Source organism: Oncorhynchus clarkii, chromosome 1 (genome assembly GCF_045791955.1).
Source record: "Oncorhynchus clarkii lewisi isolate Uvic-CL-2024 chromosome 1, UVic_Ocla_1.0, whole genome shotgun sequence".
NCBI classification, from domain to species: domain Eukaryota; kingdom Metazoa; phylum Chordata; class Actinopteri; order Salmoniformes; family Salmonidae; genus Oncorhynchus; species Oncorhynchus clarkii.
Window position 1 is genome coordinate 51,512,059 of NC_092147.1, and position 22,489 is coordinate 51,534,547.

Here is a 22,489-nt window from a genome sequence, read left to right on the forward strand (position 1 = left end):
CCAGATTGCCGTGCCCCACTCACGAGCCCGTCCAATAAGGAGAGATATGACGTAGGCGACACGAGCAGTGCTCCTGGAGTAAGTGTTGGGCTGGAGAGAAAACACAATATCACACTGGGTGAGGAACGAGCGGCATTCAGTGGGCTCCCCAGAGTAACACGGCGGGTTATTGATTCTGGGCTCCGGAGATTCGAAAGCCCTGGAAGTGGCCGGTGGATCGAGGCGGAGATGGTGAACCTGTTCTGTGAGGTTGGAGACTTGGGTGGCCAGGGTCTCAACGGCATGTCGAGCAGCAGACACTTCCTGCTCGTGTCTGCCTAGCATCGCTCCCTGGATCCCGACGGCTGAGTGGAGAGGATCCGAAGTCGCTGGGTCCATTCTTGGTCGGATTCTTCTGTTACGGTGCGTGAATGAGGACCCAAAAGCGAATTAACTTAAACAGAGCTTCTTTAATTACCAAACATAGGTAGGCTCAGACGGACCGGCAGATTCCGACAGGACAAGACAAGACAAGGTTACAGCAAACATGACGACAGTCTGGTTCAGGCATGAAACACAACAAACAAGAATCCGACAAGGACAGGAACAAAAACAGAGAGAGATATAGGGGACTAATCAGAGGGAAAAGGGGAACAGGTGGGAGAAGGGGTGACGAGGTAGTCAAGAGGAGACAAGGAACAGCTGGGGGAAAGCAGGGGAGAAAAGGTAACCTAACAATGACCAGCAGAGGGAGACAGGGTGAAGGGAAAGGACAGAGACAAGACACAACATGACAGTACATGACACTGTCCATGCAGATGCACTCACACCTGCCTGCGTCCATTCCTGAGCAAGCTCTGTACTGGTGGTGCCCCGATCCCGCAGCTGAATCAACTTTAGGAGACAGTCCTAGCGCTTGCTGGACTTTCTTGGGCGCCCTGAAGCATTCTTCACAACAATTGAACCGCTCTCCTTGAAGTTCTTCATGATCCGATAAATGGTTGATTTAGGTGCAATCTTACTGGCAGCAATATCCTTGCCTGTGAAGCCCTTTTTGTGCAAAGTAATGATGACGGCACGTGTTTCCTTGCAGGTAACCATGCTTGACAGAGAAAGAACAATGATTCCAAGCACCACCCTCCTTTTGAAGCTTCCAGTCTGTTATTCGAACTCAATCAGCATGACAGAGTGATTTCCAGCCTTGTCCTCATCAACACTCACACCTGTGTTAATGAGAGAATCACTGACATGATGTCAGCTGGTCCTTTTGTGGCAGGGCTGAAATGCAGTGGAAAGTTTTTGGGGATTCAGTTCATTTGCATGGCAAAGAGGGATTGCAATTAATTGCAATTAATCTGATCACTCTTCATAACATTCTGGAGAATATGCAAATTGCCATCATACAAACTGAGGCAGCAGACTTTGTGAAAATTAATATTTGTGTCATTCTCAAAACTTTTTTGGGCCACGACTATACATGGATAGACAACTACATACAAGACAACAAAGAGTCTCCTGTCTCTCTGGCCACAATGTGAGACTCTAAGAGGTCATCTAATTGCATATGCTTTCTCTAAGAAAAAAGCAATGGAAGCACACAGGTTAGATCTTGAGAGGGAGCTGGTACGCTGCGAAAAAGTACATAAACAATCCCCAGGCAGCGCCTCCTGGAGTCAACTTAAAGCAGCCAAAGCCAAACTAAACCTGGACTATACTCGGGAGATAAAAAGAGTTATCTTGAGTATAACAATAGGCCTAACAGATTGCTTGTATACCAATTAAAAAAAGAGCAGTCAAGAGCGAACAATCATGGCCATCCGAACAGCACATGACGAGGTCACATATGAACCAAATAAGATAAATTTAACATTTCATGATTTTTACTCCAAATTATATACTTATGAGAGAAAACATACAGATGCAGAACTCCATTCCTTACTAGAGGGAATCTTGCTACCAAAATTATCAGAGACTGACCAAGAAGATCTCAACTCCCCCTTCACTCCTGAGGGGGTCCTAGAGGCAATTATCTGTATGCCACTTAAGTCCCCTGGCCCAAATGGATTTCCTAGAGAGTTCTACAAAGCTTTTTGGACCCAGTTTAGCCCTATTTTTGCAAAAACTGAGCTCTCCCAGACTATGTACACAGCCCGCATTACAGTGTTTCTCAACAAAAAAAAGGACCCTCTATCCTGCTTCTCCTCCTGAAGCTTGTTGTATTTCGACTATAAAATAATTACAGAATCACTCGCCAAAAGACGAAACACTCTTCTTCCCAAAATAATAAAAGTGGACAAAACCGGATGTATTAGAGATAGGTACTCTTCTGATAACATTTTCCAACTTTTTTATATTATAGATCAAGTAAACACACAAAAGACCCCTGTCCTGCTGGCTTCACTGGATGTCGAGAAGGCGTTCAACAGGATGGAGAGGTGCTTTCCGTTCTCAGTCTCAGTCAATATGGGCCCATTAACTTTATTAAATGGATGAAGTCCCTATATTCTCATCCAAATTCCATGGTGACTACTAACAGTCTGAATTCTGACAGATTCCCCTTGGGACGTGGCCCAAGACAAGGATGCTCGGGTTCCCCCCCTGCTCTACTTGTTGAGGGCGGAGTCTTTGGCAGAGTTGATAAGGAGCAATCCAAGTTTTATGGGTGTTTCTGCAGGCGACCTTCACCACAGGATTTCCATTTACACGGATGATGTCTTGCTCTACATATCCAACCCTGAGAAATTCCTCCCATTTTAGACACAACTGCTCAATACGGCAAGTTTCCAGGATATAAGATACATTTGAACAAATCCATTGTGAGCCCTCTCAATCTTACACTCACCAGCTCTATGAAGACACTGCCCGTTCCAATGGAAGACACAAGGGTTTCAATACCTTGGGATCTTTGTAACACCAGATCTGAATGGTCCTTTTCAAGGAAAAATCTCTCCCACTCCTTGATCGAATCAAGAAAGATCTCTGAACCTGGATGTCTCTCCCAATTAGCTTAGTCAGAAGAATCAATTTTATCTGTATGAACATCCTCCCTAGATTGAACTGTTTATTCCAGATGCTCCCATGCAATCTCCCAGTTATTTTCTTCTAAACAACCAACCAAAGCATCACCAAATTTATAATGGCAATAAAAAACCTACGATCAAGTTCTCCACTCTATTGAAACCTGAATCTAAGGGTGGTCTTGCCCTTCCCTGCCTTCAATTGTACTACTGGTCTGTCTAAATCCACAACATGCTAACATGGATCACAAACAGACAAGACTCAATATGGATTTAGATAGAGGCCCAATCCTGTGGTTAATTGCCCCTAAACTCAATTATATTCATTAATAACTTTTTTGAAGTGGGCAACATACCCAAAACCTTTGTGATTTACAGCACCCTACTAGCATGGAAGGACTGTAATAAATACCTTGGCATTTCTTCCCAGATATGCTCTCACTCGCCTATGGTATGCAATCGAGACTTGCCAAAAGCCCTGAGTAATACCTGCTTTATTCTTTGGCATACTCTAGGGATCAGGACCTTTTCAGACCTGTTTCCTCAGAACACAACTACACTGAAATCCTTTCAAGACCCCTGCAGTGAATTCAATGTGCCAAGATACATTTATTTTTTTATTTATCTTGAAATTAGACACGTAATTTCCCCATTCACTTCCAAGGGGAGGTTTAGAGCACAGCTGAACGAAACAAGAGACCCATCTTGCTAAAGCACAATCCATCACAGGCAAAATCTCCTATATCTACAAAATCCTGTATTCCTTTGAAAATAATTTGGGGAAAGGATCTTTGTCTGACTATCAGTGATGAGTTATGGCCGAATGTTTGCGTCAGGGTATACTGCTCCTCTACTAATGTAAACATTTAAGATTTTAATTACAAATGTTTGTACAAATGTTATTATACCCCAGTGAGACTCCATAGAATGAATACATAGAATGAATACATGCATTGTCAACTGTAGGACCTTATATAGACAGGTGTGTTTCTTTCCAAATCATGTCCAATCAATTGAATTTACAACAATCAAGTTGTAGAAACATCTCAAGGATGATCAATGGAAACAGGATGCACCTGAGCTCAAAATTGCTACCAATTATGTCCTCAAACACTACAGCGTGAGAGGGAGGAGGGAGAAGCGGTCCTTCCAAGACCTGATGAAATGCTGGTTAATAACCAGTAGGTTCAATACAAATCTTCACTGGGTGTAAAAAACATTAAGAACACCTTCCTAATGTTGAGTTGTACTTAATTGTCTCAAGGTTTAAAAATCCTTCTATAACCTGTCTCCTCACCTTCATCTACACTGACTGAAGTGGATTTAACAAGTGACATCAATACGGGATCATAGATTTCACCTGGATTCACCTGGTCAGTCTATGTCAGAAAGAGCAGGTGTTCTTAATGTTTTGTCCATTCCGTGTATATGTCTGTCCAGGGTTGCAAAATTCCGGTTTTCCTAAAATCCCGGTTGGAGGATTCCCAGAATCAGAAGGGAAAACCAGGGAATTTATTGAAAGTTTTTTGCAACTCTGTGTCTCTTTAGTACCCTTTTATTGTAACTTTGACCACATCACAGCTATGCTGAAATCCACATAACCCACGTTTGGAGTTTTAGTCCCCCTTTAGGTATCAAAAAAAATATATACACATTTGTTTTTGATCAAATATTGATGTCCATAGAAACACATTGAATAACACATTCCTAAATGGCAAGATGGACAGTCAAAATAACTAATAGAAAACAAGGTTTTGACATGTTTGTCCTAAAAAAACTCCGGAAATATATATTTTTAACATATATTTAAGTAGGCAAAAAACATAATTTATTTTTTGTAACAGGTGCCGGTTACCTTCAGACGAGTCCCGTGACACTTGTGGGGGTTGTAGAGCAAAACAGAACACTATCGTGTTCGTGATATACATCCTATGCAAAAAAAACAGACATCTCTAGCTTAATTATATTGACCGATTTTTGATGGGGATTTTTTTGTTATGTAAATGGTGCATCAATCGACTCAATCGACTTATCCTGCTGGTCTAGCAAATGGTTTAACTTGTTTAGATATAAATTAAGCTAGGCGTCCCGCCAGCGGGACACCTGCCGACAACTTCCGGTGACATTGAAGGGCGCGCAATTCAAATAAATAATCATAAAACTTATGGATATTAAACATTTCGGTTCATAGAAGTGTCTTATATCGGTTAAAAGCTTAAATTCTTGTTCATCTATGTGCACTGTCCAATTTACAGTAGGCTTTACAGCGAAAGCATGCCATGCGATTGTTTGAGGAAGGCGCCGCACATCAACATATTTTTCCACCGGCACAGGCTGCATAAAATCACAAATAGCTTACTTTTTGAAAATCTTCCTCTGATTTGCAATCGAAAGGGTCCCAGCTACAACATGTGTAGTTTTGTTAGATAAAATCCTTCCTCATATCCCAAAAAATCCACTCGTTCAACATGCAGAGAAAGGAATCCAAAAAGCTACCGCTAAACTTTGTTAAAACAAGTCAAAATACATTTCTATGTAATCTTCAGGTACCCTAAAATGTAATTAAACTATAATATTTCATACGGAAAGAAGTATGTTCAATAGGAAAATGATATTAGCAGGTGAGTGTCCTCTTCGTTGCGCACGCACAGACTGATTTCCAAGTCTGAGTCCCAGTACTAAAACTCATAATTCTTCCTCGTTTTGGAAGAAACAAGCCTGAAACCTTGAACAATGACTGTTGACATATAGTGGAAGCCATAGGAATTGCAATCTGGGAGCTGGATTTGGATATGCCTATACTTTCCATTGTAAGAGCATGGGCTCTCAAAAAAAAGAATGTCCGTTTTGTTTTTCTTTGAGTTTTCTCCTAGCATATCTATTGTGTGATAGTCTCATAAATAATTTTAACATTTCTACAAACTTCAAAGTGTTTTCTATCCAATGGTACCAATTATATGCATATCCTGGCTTCTGGGCCTGAGTAACAGGCAGTTTACTTTGGGCAAGTCAGTCAGACAGGAAGAAGAGAAAAATAGACCTGAGCATGAAGGAAAGGACCAGCACTCACTTGATATGATTTGCAGTTTGTGTTTATTTTCTTAAATTCATAGTAACAAAATGTCTTAATACACTGCACGGATATATTTCAGCTTGTGCCTTCCTCAGTGCGTGTCCAGTTCTTACACTTTCTTCCTGGCCCCAACATGACCAGATGTTTCATGGTTAGCAAGGGCTATTGGCTTTTGGTTTGGTTAAGAGGCAGGCAGCAAGGTTCCTATGAGCATCCATAATAGTTCCCTCTTTCTATGGAAAGGTCTCCTTGTGCATTTCCTTTCTTTCTTACACTGCTCGACTGAGTGACCATCTTCACAGATCAAACTAGATATAATTGAAGTCGGAAGTTTACATACACCTTAGCCAAATACGTTTAAGCTCAGTTTTTCACAATTCCTGACATTTAATCCTAGTTAAAAATTCACTGTCGTAGGTCAGTTAGGTCACCACTTTATTGGAAGAATGTGAAATGTCAGAATAATAGTAGAGAGAATTATTTATTTCAGTTTTATTTCTTCATCACATTCCCAGTGGGTCAGAAGTTACATACACTTAATTAGTATTTGGTAGCATTGCCTTTAATTGTTTAACTTAACAAACATTTCATGTAGCCTTCCACAAGCTTCTCACAATAAGTTGGGTGAATTTGGGCACATTCCTCCTGACAGAGCTGGTGTAACTGAGTTGGGTTTGTAGGCCTCCTTGCTCGCACACGCTTTTTCAGTTCTACCTACAAATTTGCTATAGGATTGAGGTCAGGGCTTTGTGATGGCCACTCCAATACTTTGACTTTGTTGTCCTTATGCCATTTTGCCATAACTTTGGAAGTATGCTTGGGGTCATTGTCCATTTGGAAGACCCATTTGCGACCAAGCTTTAACTTCTTGACTGATGTCTTGAGATGTTGCTTCAATATTTCCACATCATTTTCCTTCCTCGTGATGCCATCTATTTTGTGAAGTGCAGCAGTCCTTCCTGTAGCAAAGCACCCCCACAACATGATGCTGCCACCCCCGTGCTTCACGGTTGGGATGGTGTTCTTCGTCTTGCAACATAACAATGGTCATTATGGCCAAACAGATACATTTTTGTTTCATCAGACCAGTGGACATTTCTCCAAAAAGAACAATCTTTGTCCCCATGTGCAGTTGCAAACTGTAGTCTGGCTTTTTTTATGACGGTTTTGGAGCAGTGGCTTCTTCCTTGCTGAGCGGCCTTTCAGGTTCTGTCGATATGGGACTCGTTTTACTGTGATTATAGATTATTTTGTACCTGTTTCCTCCAGCATCTTCACAAGGTCCTTTGCTGTTGTTCTGGGATTGATTTTCACTTTTCGCACCAATGTACGTTCATCACTAGGAGACAGAACGCGTCTCCTTCCTGAGCGGTATGACGGCTGCGTGGTCCCATGGCGTTTATACTTGCGCACTATTGTTTGTACAGATGAACGTGGTACCTTCAGGCATTTGGAAATTGCTCCCAAGGATGAACCAGACTTGTGGAGGTCTATAATTGTTTTTCTGAGGTCTTGGATGATTTCTTTTGATTTTCCCATGATGTCAAGCAAAGAGGCACTGTGTTTTGAAGGTAAGCCTTGAAATACATCCACAGGTACACCTCCAATTGACTCAAATGATGTGAATTAGCCTATCAGAAGCTTCTAAAGCCATGAGATCATTTTCTGTATTTTTCCAAGCTGTTTAAAGGCACAGTCAACTTGGTGTATGTAAACTTCTGACCCACTGGAATTGTGATACAGTGAATTATAAGTGAAATAATCTGTCTGTAAACAATTGTTGGAAAAATTACTTGTGTCATGCACAAAGTAGATATCCTAACCGAATTGCCAAAACTATAGTTTGTTAACAAGAAATTTGTGGCGTGGTTGAAAAACTAGTTTTAATTACTCCAACCTAAGTGTAATGTAAACTTCCGACTTCAACTGTATGTATTGTCTATTTTTAGTTGAACCCTGGGTTGAATTTAAATGCTCACAAGAGCGGAAATTCATTTTATTTTTAGCTGAAAGATGATGCCCATAGCTTACACATGATGTTGCACAACGCTTTAAGTCAATAAGTCATCGTTTTAGTCAATGTATGATATATTTGGGCTTAAAGTGGGAAAACCAAAGTTGTAACTTCAGATATTTTTCGTGTCAATGTCATGTGTTTCCCTTATGGGATGACTTGCTAATACTTTTCAGTCTACGTTTCTTTTCGGGTCTGGGTTTTATGTGAATGTTACCACCCATCAGCATGGCATTGTTTATTAATCAGAAACACCTGCAAAGTTCTTCCTCGTGACTGAGCCAAACAACTTTTCGACATAACCTCATTTTCTGGAATTTTCCAAGCTGTTTAAAGGCACAGTCAACTTAGTGTATGTAAACTTCTGACCCACTGGAATTGTGATACAGTGAATTATAAGTGAAATAATCTGTCTGTAAACAATTGTTGGAAAAATGACTTGTGTCATGCACAAAGTAGATGTCCTAACCAACTTGCCAAAACTATAGTTTGTTAACAAGAAATTTGTGGAGTTGTTGAAAAGCGAGTTTTAATGACTCCAACATAAGTGTATGTAAACTTCCGACATCAACTGTATCTGTATGTGAGACGTTTTGTATGGTATGTATTCATTTGTGGATGATACGTAACAAATTACAATTCGTATTATATGAAACGAATTTGCAAGATGTACATTATGTTACGAATTTGCAAAACGTATGATATGTTACAAGTTCTAGTTTGGTGGCTAACGTTAGCTAGCTGGCTAATGTTTGCTAGGCTAGGGATTAACGTTAGGGTTAAGTTTAGGAGTTAGGTTAAAGGATTAAGGGCAGAGTTAGCTAAAAGAGTTAAGATTAGGGGAAGGATTAACTAAAAGGAATTGGGGCAAGGGTTAGCTAACATGCTAAGTAGTTGCAAAGTAGCTAAAAAAGTAGTAAGTAGATGAAAAGTTGCTAAAATGCTAAAGTTGTCCATGATGAGATTCGAACTCGAAAACCATCGGTTGCTAGAAGTGTGCGTTATAGGCCCAATCATACCCCCTCTAGCACCAGGGTCAGCGCACTCTCAAATTTTGTTTTTTGAGAGCGTCTCAGTCTTAAATAATTTTCCACACAGTCTGTGCCTATATTTAATTGTCATGCTAGTCAGGGCCGAGAATCAACTCTCACATAGGTACGTGGTTGCAAAGGACATCAGTGTCTTAACAGCGCAATTTGCCAAGGCAAGAAACTCTGAGCGCAGCCCAAACCAGAAATCTGGCAGTGACTGCTGATTAAATTACATTTTCACAGAACCACTTTTGAAATTTCGATAACGCTCTCATGTTCAGATATCGGTAAGTGGACATGAATTACGCAGGGCATGAAAGGGATAACGAATCCAGTTGTTTGTCATCCGTTTTGGGAAAGTACCTGCGTAATTGTACACCCAGCTCACTCAGGTGCTTCGCTATATCACATTTGACATTGTCTGTAAGCTTGAGTTCATTTGCACACAAAAAATCATACAATGATAGAAAGACCTGTGTGTTGTCCTTGTTAATGCAGACAGAAAAGAGCTCCAACTTCTTACTCATAGCCTCAATTTTGTCCCGCACATTGAATATAGTTGCGGAGAGTCCCTGTAATCCTAGATTCTGATCATTCAGGTTAGAAAAAACATCACCCAGATAGGCCAATCATGTGAGAAACTTGTCATCATGCAGAAAATACACGGGAGTTCAAGGGCCTTGCTTTAACAAAGTTAACCATTTTCACTGTTGTGCCCAAAACGTCTTTCAAGCTGTCAGGCATTCTTTGGCAGCAAGAGCCTCTCGGTGGATGCTGCAGTGTACTCAAGTGGTGTCGGGAGCAACTTCTTGCACGCGTGTTACCACTCCACTATGTCTCCCTGTCATGGTTTTTGCACCATCAGTACAGATACCAACACATCTTGACCACCTTTTTCACATTTGAAAAATGTCATGCTTTTATTAATTGTATTATTTTGTTTAACTCGACGTACAGTACCAGTCCAAAGTTTGGACACACCTACTTAGTTTTTTCATTATTTTTACTATTTTCTACATTGTCGAATAATAATGAAAACATCAAAACTATGAAATAACACATGGAAGTCAGGCCAAGACCCTGGTAAGGACGACGAGCACGCAGATCTTCCTTGAGACGGTTTCTGACAGTTTGTGCAGAAATTCTTCGGTTGTGCAAACCCACAGGTGAAGAAGCTGGATGTGGAGGTCCTGGGCTGACCTGGTTAAATGTGGTCTGTGGTTTTGAGGCCGGTTGGATGTACTGCCAAATTCTCTAAAACGGCATTGCAGGCGGCTTATGGTAGAGAAATTAACATAACATTTTCTGGCAACATCTCTGGTGGACATTCCTTCAGTCAGCATACCAAATGCACACTCCTTCAAAACTTGAGACATCTGTGGCATTAGTTGTGTGACAAAACTGCACATTTTAGAGTGGCATTTATTGTCTCCAGCACAAGGTGCACCTGTGTAATGATCAAAGTGTTTAATCAGCTTCTTAATCCATCCACCTGACAGGCGTGGCATATCATCTTGAAGACATGCTCACTAACATGGATGTAAACAAATTTGTGCACAAACTTTGAGAGAAATAAGCTTTTGGCTTATTAAAAATGTCTGGAATCTTTTATTACAGCTCATGAAACGTGGGACCAACACTTTGCATGTTCCGTTTATATTTTTGTTCCGTATACATGGTCCCTGACAAAAATGAACTATGGAATTATGTAAGTTTAAAATAAATAATTTGAATACACAGAACCTGACTAGCCTTCAGACGTGTCAATCGCCTCTCTCAATTCCAACCAATCAGCCTCAGAAATTGCAGCCCAAATAAATGCTTCACAGCGGTCAAGTAACAGACACATCTCAACATCAACTGTTCAGAGGAGACTGCGTGAATCACGGATTCATGGTCAAATTGCTGCAAAGAAACCACTACTAAGGACACCAATAAGAAGAACTTGCTTGGGCCAAGAAACACGAGCAATGGACATTAGACTGGTGGAAATCTGTCCTTTGGTCTGATGAGTCCAAATGTGAGATGTTTGGTTCCAACCGCTGTGTCTTTGTTAGATGCAGAGTAGGTGAACGGATGATCTCCACATGTGTGGTTCCCACCGTGAAGCATGGAGGAGGTGTGATGGTGCTTTGCTGGTGACACTGTCAGTGATTTATTTCAAATTCAAGGCACACTTAACCAGCATGGCTACCACATAATTCTGCAGTGATATGCCATCCCATCTGGTTTGCGTTATTATTGGGACTATCATTTGTTTTTCAACGGGACAATGACCCAACACATCTCCAGGTTGTGTAAGGGCTAGTTGACCAATAAGGAGAGTGATGGAGTGCTGCATCAGATGACCTGGCCTGCACAATCACTAGACCTCAACCCAATTGAGATGGTTTGGGATGAGTTGGACCGCAGAGTGAAGGAAAAGCAGCCAACAAGTGCTCAGCATATGTGGGAACTCCTCTAAGACTGTTGGAAAAGCATTCCTGGTGAATCTGGTTGAGAGAATGCGAAGAGTGTGCAAAGCTGTCATCAAAGCAAAGGGTGCCTACTTTGAAGAATCTAAAATGTATTTTTATGTGTTTTTTTGGTTACTACCTGATTCCATGTGTGTTATTTCATAGTTTTGATGTCTTTAGTACTATTCTACAATGTTGAAAATAGTACAAATAAAGAAAAACTATTGAATGAGTAGGTGTGTCCAAACTTTTGACTGCTACTGTACCTAAGAAAATTGTTGTTTTTCAGCTAATATCCTGCAATTCTACATACATACATAAGACTCATTACATATTTTAGGTAGGCTGTTTAATGATAATGATAAAAATAATAATGGATATTAAAGTCTAGACCCGATTTCCCCAATTCCACTACCAAATGTTTTATTATGAAAATGTATATGAACACTCAATTTTATTATACATATTCTCTTTTACAGAAAATTAATAGATCAATTGATAGCGACAGTCACACATTGTATGAGTTTACTTCCCAAGCAAAGTCAAATTTCTTTGACACCTTAGCTCAGCTTCTGAATATAATAGACACAAACAAAAGATATACCCATGCATCGTTTTAGATCAGTATAAACAATCGCAAATGTTCTGTGTTTGTGCATGCGTCACAGCTGTCACTGGTGGAGAGGGAACAGAAGTCATCTAATGTGAAGAAAGAGGAAGTACTCTGGTCTGTGTGTGTAAGTATGCTCGGACGCTGACAGTGACCTTTTAAACCATGCTTACTTGTGCAACTGTTCTAACCATGGTATGATCCTACTTCCATGGCCACATCCATACCATCAGACAAGACGTTCCTTCCTCATTCTTCTCAAACAGAGCGTTTCATGTGACAGTTTGTCATAGTTTTGAATTTCTCGTCCTCAAAAAGTACTGAATATGGCACTTTTTCTTTCCAACATATTATTTAAAATGTAACTTCAGTAAAGCAAAAAAGGGTAAAAAGTATTAACATGATTGAATATGATAACCTGCAGATATTCATTGAAGGGGTGTACTTGACACCTGTAACATCCACATTTTCAACAGTCCAATCATGCAGAGACCATGCAAAAGAAGACAATTTCACACTTATAAACTTAATAGTTGTGCATTTGGCCACATACATATACAGTATTAATGGAATTCAGCATGAAATATCCTTTATTTTTTTTACACACATTTATTTTACTATGTCAATATATTTGGGACAAAGTGGCAGTCATGGGCCTCCATCAGTGCTCCTACATCTATCATGAGCTGAACACACTCAGAGTTACCTGTAACACACACAAAAACGCCAGTCATAGTTTAAAACACTTAAGGGGAGTAAACTACAAATCATCCCAGTGTGTGTGTCTTTATACTGTGTGTGGTGCCCAACGCAGGCCTCGGGGATGGGTGAGAAGGTAAACAGTGGAGGGTTGACCATAGCCCCATGCTGTATGAGCAGTTTCACACACTCCAAGCTGACTGTCGCACATGCATCGCATACAGGGGCACTACCGTCAATGTTCCTTGCCCTGCAAATGTATACTCGTCAGACGTCAGACACTTAGCATTCGTCACGTCCGGTTCTCGTTGCATTAGCAGTTCGAGTCTTCTAATAATCACTCTATTGCGGCATTGCCTTTTCAGTTGTTAATTTAATGTTACGTTTTACAATCGAGGTGTAGACACGTATAACGCCACATAGATGAGATATATTCAGTGAAGAAGTGGAACTTTTCTAACTAATTTTCCTATTTGTAAAATGTCGGTATAAAATGTAGGCCTACTGCAAATGACAGTCTGCTCTAAATGCATATGTTTGCCACACCTAAAATATTTTAATGGACATAATGTATTCCATTCATGGACAGTTTTCAGTTTGTGCTTGATGTTGAAAAGCTCAAGCATCTACTCAACTGCGTCTACTAGCGGAGTGGAGACAAGAAAGCAAATCAGTCTCAAAATGGATGCGGGGTGACATAAGTTTCTGTTTCTTTTTTGGAAGCACTACTTTACGTTGAGTTAATATTACATTACTCGGTGAATATATATATATATATATGCTTTTTGTGACATATCTGAGTATAGTGTCAGAAAAATTCACAAAATATCGAAGTGTGTTCTAATCGCGACGTTTTTTCTTTTTCGTACTTCTTCCTGGTTGCAACGTATGTGGAAACTTGCCTTTGCCACAAAGACTTCGCCAAATAATTCATATGGATTGGCTACATTTTTCTCGGAATAGACGAATTAAAAGTATCGGAATGTCAATGGAAGACGGAGGTGGTCTGCGAATGTCAAGAGGAGAAAAAGGCACAAACTGATTTCATACGTTTTTTTCAACCATGGAAATCGAGAATGGTGCCGCAAGAGGTGACGAATAGAGTTTTTGGTCAACCATAATTCGTTATCACTCTTATAACACGTTTATATGATAGCTATTCATAATTTACATTTGCCTATTTCGAGAATTGGTTGTAGTCATACATCATTGGTTTTAGGTCTATTTATGAGTGTTACAGTGTTTACAGTATTTTGTCACGTGTGCATAGGTTACTGGTCTAACTTCACTGTCGTTAGAATTCGTAAGCACTCCCGATAATGCAGTTCCATAGGTAAAACACGAATTTTGGTATAAATACACTACATGAGCAAAGGTATGTGGACACCCTGCGCGTCAAACATCTCATTCCAAAATCATGGGCATTAATATGGGGTTAGTTAGTACCCCCTTAGCTGCTATAACAACCTCCACTCTTCTGGGAAGGCTTTCCACTAGATGTTGCAACATTGCTGTGGGGACTCGCATCCATTCAGCCACAAGAGCATTAGTGAGGTCGGGCACTGATGTTAGGCGATTAGGCCTCTCTCACACTCGGCATTCCAATTCATCCCAAAGTTCGATGGGGTTGAGGTCAGGGCTCTGTGCAGGCCAGTCAAATTCTTCCACACTGATCTCAACAAACCATTTCTGTATAGACCTCGCTTTGTGCACTGGGGCATGGTGATCTTAGGCTTGTGTGCGGCTGCTAGGCCATGGAAACCCATTTCATGAAGCTCCCGACGAACAGTTAATGTGCTGACGTTGCATCCAGAGGCAGTTTGGAACTCTGTATATGCTACGCGCTTCAGCAATTGCCAGACCCATTCTGTGAGCTTGTGTGGTCTACCACTTCGCGGCTGAGCCGTTGTTACTCCTAGACGTTTCCACTTCACAATAACAGCACTTGCATTTGGCTGGTGCAGCTCTAGCTGGGCAGAAATTTTACAAACTGACTTGTTGGAAAGGTGGCATCCAATGAAGGTGCCACGTTGAAAGTCACTGAGCTCTTCAGTAAAGGCCATTCTACTGCCAATGTTTGTCTATGGAGGTTGCATGGCAGTGTGCTCGATTTTATACACCTGTCAGCAACGGGTTTGGCTGAAATAGCCAAATCCACTCCTTTGAAGGGATGTCACACCTAGAATAGAATTGAAAATGGAATAGAATCAATATGGTTATTACAGATGCATGACACCTAGAATAGAATGTAATAGTATTTTCTATCATACATGAGGTAGTTAGTTACCAATGCAAGGCACCTAGTATAGAATAGCCTAGAATATAATCGAAACAATTATATAATATATCAATATGGGTAGTTACAAATGCATGGCAACTGTTGGTACAAAACATAACAATTTACAACCCTGCGGTAAAGTCACTATTTAATCTTCATCCTGTTCCAACCACCAGGTGTTTTGTTACCTGTACTACCAGGTTCTGAGTCCTTCGACAACAGTATTCTGCCTCCACTGCAGAACATGTACATGTATGAGGAGTCCAAGCAGTCTTTCAGATACAACTCTGCTTTCTTGATAAAGAATACCACCCTGCAAGAACGGGTCAGTATATTTGACGACTTGGTAACTTTTTAATCCACCTGCTTACCCCTCAGTGCACCGCCCCCCTCTGACCAGAGAGTTCAGTTATTACATAATAATATCTTTGTAATACTTGATAATACATGATCGTACTTGTACTTCTACATGATAGTAAATGTGTTATATTTGATAGTACATACTATGTGTAATACTTAGTATTTATTGTGCTGTTCAGTCAGTTGTTAAGTACATGTTTACATAAAATCTCTTGACTTTTTCTAGCAAGATGTTGGTCGCATACGACATAAAGAATGACCTCTTTCTTGTTGTTGGACAGTATGAGGCCTTCCGAACTGAAAGGAGAGGCATGGGATACTCAGAGGAAGAACTGGAGGAGTCCTATGGGTTCTTACTGTTTGACGACAAAAATAAGGTGAAAATAATAAATAAGGAAGAATATCAATGAACACCAGAGTAATATCACTCTAAACACAATTATAACCATATCTACATTAATATTTCCGATAAAAAAGGAAAGAAAGTCACACACTGATTCCCTTTTTGTATGGAGAAACCCATATCTGTAATTTCTTGTCATAGAAAACTACCTCAAAACATCCCAAGCGAAGTTACTGATCACTACTAATCACTATTTTTCTATTTTAAAGGCAAATAAACTGGGAGAAACTGGTGTAATCCCTGGTTACAGTACATGCTCAACGCTTGGAGATCCTTCAAAGGGTAAATGAGCTCCGCTATGTTGTTTTATAACTCCTCCGCCATAGAAAATGAGATATCATCCACTGGGCACACCACATAATTTCAACGTGGAAATTTGGGTAATATTTGGTTGAGACGTTGATCAATGTCATTTAAACCTTTATTCACCCACTGAATTCGCAATATTTTATCACGATGCTTTCAACCATTTTAAAAGTACAACCAAATTCCAATGGAAAAACAATGTCATCAAAATGTGTTATCACTGTGCTTTCAACCATTTAAAAGCAACAAAGTTTAAATAGGAATACAATGTCAGACATTTTGTATTTATACAACAACTTAATGTATTATTACTGTGCTTCATCTAGTAGCACAACCAAATGACCTGGATTGCAGTTGAGATTACATTAAAAGTGCAAGTGATCAATGCTTTTTGAGAGTCTGCACAGATTATTATAGCAGTTGTGAAGATTTTCACAGACCTGCATCCTTTGCATGCTATGTTGAACATGCACGATTTCTAGGATTACATAAGAAGACATTATAGTAAATGTAACCTCAATATGTGGCCATGGATGTGTTACATTAAGGTTGAATAAATACTTGTAAGACAGTCTTAACTTTTGGCTATTTACTGTATTACAAAAGTAATATTGAATTGTGTTTGGTTAACAACACAACCAAATATCAACATTTAAATGATATTTATATAATGCTTGGATAGTTTCATCTGAGCCACTGGCTAAATCCTATTCTTTAACTTTTATTTGGGGTTTATTTGTAGAAGTGAATCCAACATATAATTTAAAACTTGAAAGTTATTAGGCTATTTACTGTATTGCAAAAGTGATATTGAATTGTGTTTAGTTGTCAACGCAACCAAATATCAACATTTGAAGGAGATTTATCTTTTGTGTCACTGACTTAGTCTGGCTTTATTTCCAGTTTGTCTACAAATAAAAAATGTATACGTTGGATTCATATCTCCATCACAACCAAAAATCTAAGTTAAAGAATAGGACTAAATCCTATTTAAAAAATGCATTTAAAGTTTGATTTGATTTAGGCATATTCTTTAACTTTGAGTTTTGGTTGAGATGGAGACGTGAATTCAACATGTCACTTATTTAAACTGGAATTAAAGCCAGACGAAGTCAGTGGCACAAATAGAACTATCCAAGCAGAAGATACATCTCCTTCAAATTATATTTGGTTGCATTGACAACCAACCACAATTCAATATCCAGTTTGTCTATAAATTAATAATTGATATGTCGGAATCACCTCTTCATCTCCACCAAAAATCAAAGGTAAGGAATAGGACTAAGTCAAATCAAATTTAATTTAAAATGCCCTTAAAGTTTGATTTGATTTATTCCTATTATTTAACTTACATTTTTGGTTGAGATGGAGACGTGAATCCAACATATTAATTCTTAACTTGAAGATTACATTTTAACCAAAGTTTACAACCCTAGGCCTATATACAGTTGAATTCGGAAGTCTACATACACCTTAGCCAAATACATTTAAACTCAGTTTTTCACAATTCCTGACATTTAATCCTAGTAAATTATTATTTTTATTATTTATTTCAGCTTTTATTTCTTTCATCACATTCCCAGTGGGTCAGAATTTTACATACGCTCAAATAGTATTTGGTAGCATTGCCTATAAATTGTTTAACTTGGGTCAAACGTTTCGGGTAGCCTTCCACAAGCTTCCCACCAAAAGTTGGGTGAATTTTGGCCCATTCCTCTTGACAGAGCTGGTGTAACTGAGTCAGGTTTGTAGGTCTCCTTGCTCACACACACCTTTTCAGTTCTACCCACAAATATTCTATGGGATTGAGGTCAGGGCTTTGTGATGGCCACTCCAATACTTTGGAAGTATACTTGGGGTCATTGTCCATTTGGAAGACCCATTTACGACCAAGCTTCAACTTCCTGATTGATGTCTTGAGATGTTGCCTCAATATATCCACATCATTTTTATCTCATGATGCCGTCTATTTTGTGAAGTGCAGCGGTCCCTCCTGCAGCAAGCACTCCCACAACATGATGCTGCCACCCCCGTGCTTCACGTTTGGGATGGTGTTCTTCGGCTTGCAAGCCTCACCCTTTTTCCTCCAAACAGAACAATGGTCATTATGGCCATACAGTTCTATTTTTGTTTCATCAGACCAGAGGACATTTCTCCAAAAAGTACGATCTTTGTCCCCATGTGCAGTTGCAAACCGTAGTCTGGCTTTTTTTATGGCGGTTTTGGAGCAGAGGCTTCTTCCTTGCTGAGCGGCCTTTCAGGTTATGTCGATATAGGACTCGTTTTACTGTGGATATAGATACTTTTTTAAAACCTTTTTCCTCCAGCATCTTCACAAGGTTCCTTTGCTGTTGTTCTGGGATTGATTTGCACTTTTTGCACAAAAGTATGTTAATATCTAGAAGACAGAATGCGTCTCCTTTCTGAGCAGTATGATGGCTGAGTGGTTCCATGGTGTTTATACTTGCGTACTATTGTTTGTACAGATGAATGTGGTACCTTCAGGCATTTGGAAATTGCTCCCAAGAATGAACCATACTTGTGGAGGTCTACAATTTTTTTTATGAGGTCTTGGATGATTTCTTTTGATTTTCCCATGATGTCAAGCAAAGAGGCACTGAGTTTGAAGGTAGGCCTTGAAATACATCCACAGGTACACCTCCAATTGACTCAAATGATGTGAATTAGCCTATCAGAAGCTTCTAAAGCTATGACATAATTTTCTGGATTTTTCCAAGCTGTTTAAAGCCACAGTCAACTTGGTGTATGTAAACTTCTGACCCACTGGAATTGTGATACAGTGAAAATGATAAGTGAAATAATCTGTCTGTAAACAATTGTTGGAAAAATTACTTGTGTCATGCACAAAGTAGATATCCTAACCGAATTGCCAAAACTATAGTTTGTTAACAAGAAATTTGTGGAGTGGTTGAAAAACTAGTTTTAATTACTCCAACCTAAGTGTAATGTAAACTTCCGACTTCAACTGTATATATTGTCTATTTTTAGTCGAACCCTGGGTTGAATTTAAATGCTCACAAGAGCGGAAATTCATTTTATTTTTAGCTGAAAGATGATGCCCATAGCTTACACATGATGTTGCACAACGCTTTAAGTCAATAAGTCATCGTTTTAGTCAATGTATGATATATTTGGGCTTAAAGTGGGAAACCAAAGTTGTAACTTCAGATATTTTTCGTGTCAATGTCATGTGTTTCCCTTATGGGATGACTTGCTAATACTTTTCAGTCTACGTTTCTTTTCGGGTCTGGGTTTTATGTGAATGTTACCACCCATCAGCATGGCATTGTTTATTAATCAGAAACACCTGCAAAGTTCTTCCTCGTGACTGAGCCAAACAACTTTTTGCCATAGCCTACACTTGGCTGCCTGAGCTCCACCTTTTTACCAGCAAATTATCATAATCCTTTAGATAATTTGTCAAGTTTCACTTATTATTTAGCTAGTCTGTATTAAAAAAAAGACAATTTTATAAATGATTAAATATTGTGTGATATGACTGTATTTTGGAATGGTTTTGACCATGCTGCTTTAATTGGTGTCTATCCTATGTTGAAAAGGTACCCGCAAAAGAAAATTACACAAACTTGTTGGTCTATTTTGTTGTTGTTTTCACATTTGTATTGATGTGTTCAATGCGCTCAGGATGTTGTTACATACACACTATATATACAAAAGTTAGTGGATTCGGCTATTTCAGCCATACCCGTTTCTAACAGGCGTGTCAAATCAAGCACACTGCCATGCAATCTCCATAGACAAACATTTACAGTAGAATGGCCTTACTGAAGAGCTCAGTGACTTTCAACGTGGCACTGTCATAGGATGCCACCTTTCCAACAAGCCCTGCTAGAGCTGCCCCGGTCAACTGTAAGTGCTGTTATTGTGAAGTGGCAATGTCTAGGAGCAACAATGACTCAGCCGTGAAGTGGTAGGCCACACAAGCTCACAGAACGGGACCGCCGAGTGCTGAAGCCCATAGCACGTTAAAATCTTCTGTCCTCGGTTGCAACACTCACTAACGAGTTCCAAACTGCCTCTGGAAGCAACATCAGCACAAGAACTGTTCATCAGGAGCTTCATGAAATGAATCTTCAGCCTCACACAAGCCTAAGATCACCATGTGCAATGTCAAGCGTCGGCTGCAGTGTTGTAGAGCTTGCTGCCATTGGACTCTCGAGCATTGGAAATGCATTGTCTGGAGTAATGAATCACGCTTCACCATTTGGCAGTCCGACAGAAGAATCTGGGTTTGGCGAATGCCAGTAGAACACTACCTGCCCCAATGCATAATGCCAACTGTAAAGTTTGGTGGAGGAGGAATAATGGTCTGGGGGTGTTTTTTATTGTTCGGGCTAGGCCCCTTAGTTCCAGTGAAGGGAAATCTTAACGCTACAGCATACAATGACATTCTAGACCCTTCTGTTCTTTCAATTTTATGGCAACAGTTTGGAGAAGGCACTTTCCTGTTTCATCATTACAATACCCCCGTGCACAAGTGAGGTCCATACAGAAATGGTTTGTCGAGATCAGTGTGGAAGAACTTGACTGGCCTGCACAGCCCTGACCTCAACCGCATCGAACACCTTTGGGATGAATTGGAACGCCAACTGCAAGCCAGGCATAATCGCACAACATCAGTGCCTGACCTGAATGATGCTCTTGTGGCTGAATGGAAGCAAGTCTCCTCAGCAAAGCCTTCCCATAAGAGTGGGGGCTGTTGTGGCAGCAAAAGGGGGACCAACTCCACATTAATGCCCATGATTTTGGAATGATATGTTCGACGAGCAGGCGTCCACATACTTTTGGGGATGTAGTGTATCATTTGTGGTGTGCATCATGAGCAAGGTCATTGTAGTCTATCATTTCACTTCTTCTAGCTTTGTGAACCATGGCATGAGCATGGTCTGACTTGACTTTGCTGTACAGCAGATGAAAAGCCTGCCAGTAGCATACCAAATGTTGCACCGTGTCCATTTCAATGTAGAAAAACGAAACTGGTCGAAACCGTTCAATTGTTTGGCAATCGATGATACCGGAGATTAATCTTATTCTTTGTATTTCTATTACGGATTCGTGGGATGCAATTTATAGTAGATGACAAAACTTTGAAAATAACCACACATGGCAAAGTCAGAGATGCTGGCTTCCCCTATCCATCTGTGGCAAAGCTTTCCCTAAATGCTTGTTATGACAAATCCAGAACCAGCCATAGCCTAGCCAGCTGGCTAATCTTTTGAATACGGTATAGTAAAAAACAACAACAGCAACAACCAGATAATATGAGCTAGCTAGATAAGGATAGCATTCTAGCTAGCTACGCTGACCGCTGTCTGTGCCTCTACTTGTTGTTATTTTTCCACTCCACGTGGAAATCACCACAACGTTCCCACCCCTAATTCGCGAATATGTATTAGCAGCCTTTGTCGTTCTTCAGAGGTGGAACCTAAATGAGAGTTTACGTTCTGGGACAGGAATTACATTGATTACAGGGGAGGCATTGCCCTCTGGCGGGGGCCTTTAAAACAATAGTTGATGATTTCGCAAATGCTATATAGGCCTAAATAGTATTGTTGATGATATTTTTTATTTTACTAGGCTAGTCAGTTAAGAACAAATTCTTATTTTCAATGACAGCCTAGGAACAGTTCTGCCCCTGAACTGCCTTGTTTTTACCTTGTCAGCTCGGGGATTCAATCTTGCATCCTTTCGGTTACTAATCCAACACTCTAACCACTAGGCTATATGACTTATAAAGTATGGGTACATTTAATTTGCTCTGTTAAACCTATGTTTTGGAATGACTTTGATAACAACAGTGAATCTATATAGTTATTAACAGATCTCAATAACAATTCTCATGATAGCATATTGGTAGTAGTCAGTAACAAATATCGAAGCTAAGCAGTGCTGGGCATCATTAAAACATTGGATGGGATACTAAATGGATAACTGTAGATTGATTGATTCTCCAGTAGGAGGTGCTGCTCATCCTATTGTTTTTTTTCTGATAGTGGATATAACGTTGGATATCTGACGTTATTTCAACAGGTGTGTATATGTTTTGTATTTTAAAACCATGATCACGTAATCCTGTGTTTGAAATGTCACCCTCAAAACAACAATTTACTTTGTGAATTTTTTCATCCAATGTATTTTCCATGTATTTTCCACGTCACAATACGTTGACAAATTATGTTGAAAGAACGTTGATTCAACCAGTTTGTGCCCAATGGTCAGAC

General features: G+C 39.8%; 1 protein-coding gene across 3 annotated transcripts in view; it reads left to right on the forward strand.

Moving 5' to 3' along the window:
• The first annotated feature begins 13,737 nt into the window (after positions 1-13,737).
• LOC139408652 (protein TASOR 2-like) overlaps positions 13,738-22,489 on the forward strand; it is a 40,819-nt gene continuing 32,067 nt past the window's right edge. For all 3 annotated transcript variants that reach the window (XM_071152814.1, XM_071152831.1, XM_071152823.1), the window contains exons 1-4: positions 13,738-13,970; positions 15,334-15,482; positions 15,799-15,894; positions 16,130-16,202. In XM_071152814.1, coding sequence (XP_071008915.1) covers positions 13,943-13,970; positions 15,334-15,482; positions 15,799-15,894; positions 16,130-16,202 — 346 coding nt within the window. In that variant the 5' untranslated portion in view covers positions 13,738-13,942. The remainder of the gene's footprint in view (positions 13,971-15,333; positions 15,483-15,798; positions 15,895-16,129; positions 16,203-22,489) is intronic.